Here is a 1,867-nt window from a genome sequence, read left to right on the forward strand (position 1 = left end):
CCAATTAAATCAACCATTTAAGTCCCAGCACCAAATCACAACACCCCAATGGTAGCAGAAGCATATCATCCTTAAAAGTAGTGTACTGAATACCACTTGAAATCTCTCCACTGTTGAAATTTGATCTTGGATCCATCGGCTACCACCACATTCAAGGGATTTATATTTTCTACAGTACTCCTATACTTTTCTGCTACTTGAGTATCTAAACAGCTCAGTGTTTCCACTGTCAATTAGAATATGCAAGGGTTTCTTCTGATAATAATAATCCACATTGTCCTGAACCTTGCCACCCCGTCAATGCATTTACTAAAATTTGCTGTTCTTGAACAAGCCTATACAAGAGACCAAGACAATATTCCAACCCAAAACCTCCAGACAATAGGTTTATGGGTTATTCTACTTATATATTAATCATTTTTGTCCAATGTAGGACTTCCAACTCATCTTAAACTTTTAACACATTATCATTGAAAGAACTTGTATTGCTCTCACCAATTTTCTGGGTAATCAATTCTTGCAACTTTTGCTGTAAGTAGGTAGCCAATTCCATAAAACGAGGATCCATTTTTTGAGACATTCTTTCTTTCATATTTTTAATAGCTTGACCAGAATGTGTAGTGTCTGCCATATGCAATTTTCAAGGACTCACTGATACCAATTGTTATGTAAAAGATTTAAGGAGAGAAAGGGAAAGTCGCCAACACGAAGACGTACATAACAAGAACCCAAAACGGGTTGCCACTATAGAATTGAGAAGTAAAAACATTTTAATGTCTGATTACACGTATATTGATGTAGATTTATCTTCCTGTATCATACATCTTTTACAAAAGCAATCTCTATATATATCAATATATAACAGCTCAAAAAGCACCGCTTGCTACAAGCGGTTACTCTATTTATATCTATTTATATCACATGATGACAACGGTATCGATAATGGTGAAATGCAATGACAGAGTATTTTATGAAGTAAAAGTATTATTAATTTATTATGTGTCTCCATCGAACACCAATGGAATGACATTTTTTTATTTTAAAATATAAAATAATTTGGGATGAATGAACTCAACAGTAAAAGTATTATTTTTTTATTAAGTGTCTCAATGAAGTAGGAAGATCGAAAGATGTGCATATAACATTTTCTCTGTAAATTATTACAATAATCACAAAGATACCTTTATTTTGCCTAAAGTCCGAGAAAAGAAAATGGGTATTACGAAAACAGTTCTTTACTCACCATCCCAGAGTTCTTCAGTTGTCTTGTATCCAGGAGATGTCTTGCTAACAAATTCAATTCCTGTAACTATTCTTTCCTGCATCAGTAAATCAGAAAATTTAAATAAATGTATGTTCTCACTGAATTTTCCTAACATTCTTGCATTGGCCTTAGCTATAAGCACATAAACTGTTTTAATACCTTATTTGTATAGCAAGTAAAACTACGCTAAATGAAAAAAGAAAAAGTTTTCACAGGATTTGGGTATTAAACTAACTTATTTTTAAGAAAACACATTTGTTCTTGATCAGAAGACTGCATGAAAGAACTAACCTGCTCGATGTGAGAGAAGTTGGCAAGCAAATCTGCAGGTATAGACCAATCAAACAGATCAAAGTTTTCCTTGAGCCTAGCATCATTTGTACTCTTAGGAAGTACACTGTGACCCATTTGTAGTCCCCATCTTAGAGCTATTTGGGCTGGAGTCTTCCCTAACTTCTCTGCCGTCGTGAGCAGCACTGGATTTTTAAGTATATTACTTTCACCGTATCCTTTTCCCAGAGGTGAATAACCCTGAAGAAGAGCATTAGTAAGTGGAGATAGTAAGCAANATTGCAGTTCACANTAANAAAANGNTNNTNNNNT

At 34.1% G+C, this 1,867-nt stretch overlaps 1 protein-coding gene across 1 annotated transcript in view; it reads right to left on the minus strand.

Moving 5' to 3' along the window:
• Positions 1 to 1,066: 1,066 nt before the first annotated feature.
• The window catches only part of LOC106774371 (NADPH-dependent aldo-keto reductase, chloroplastic), a 6,630-nt gene continuing 5,829 nt past the window's right edge, over positions 1,067 to 1,867 (minus strand). Inside the window, exons 6-7 of the mRNA XM_014661347.2 lie at positions 1,556 to 1,795; positions 1,067 to 1,319 (exon numbers count right to left, since the gene is read on the minus strand). Coding sequence (XP_014516833.1) covers positions 1,236 to 1,319; positions 1,556 to 1,795 — 324 coding nt within the window. The 3' untranslated portion in view covers positions 1,067 to 1,235. The remainder of the gene's footprint in view (positions 1,320 to 1,555; positions 1,796 to 1,867) is intronic.

This window comes from Vigna radiata, chromosome 9 (assembly GCF_000741045.1).
Source record: "Vigna radiata var. radiata cultivar VC1973A chromosome 9, Vradiata_ver6, whole genome shotgun sequence".
In the NCBI taxonomy this organism is placed as follows: Eukaryota; Viridiplantae; Streptophyta; class Magnoliopsida; order Fabales; family Fabaceae; genus Vigna; species Vigna radiata.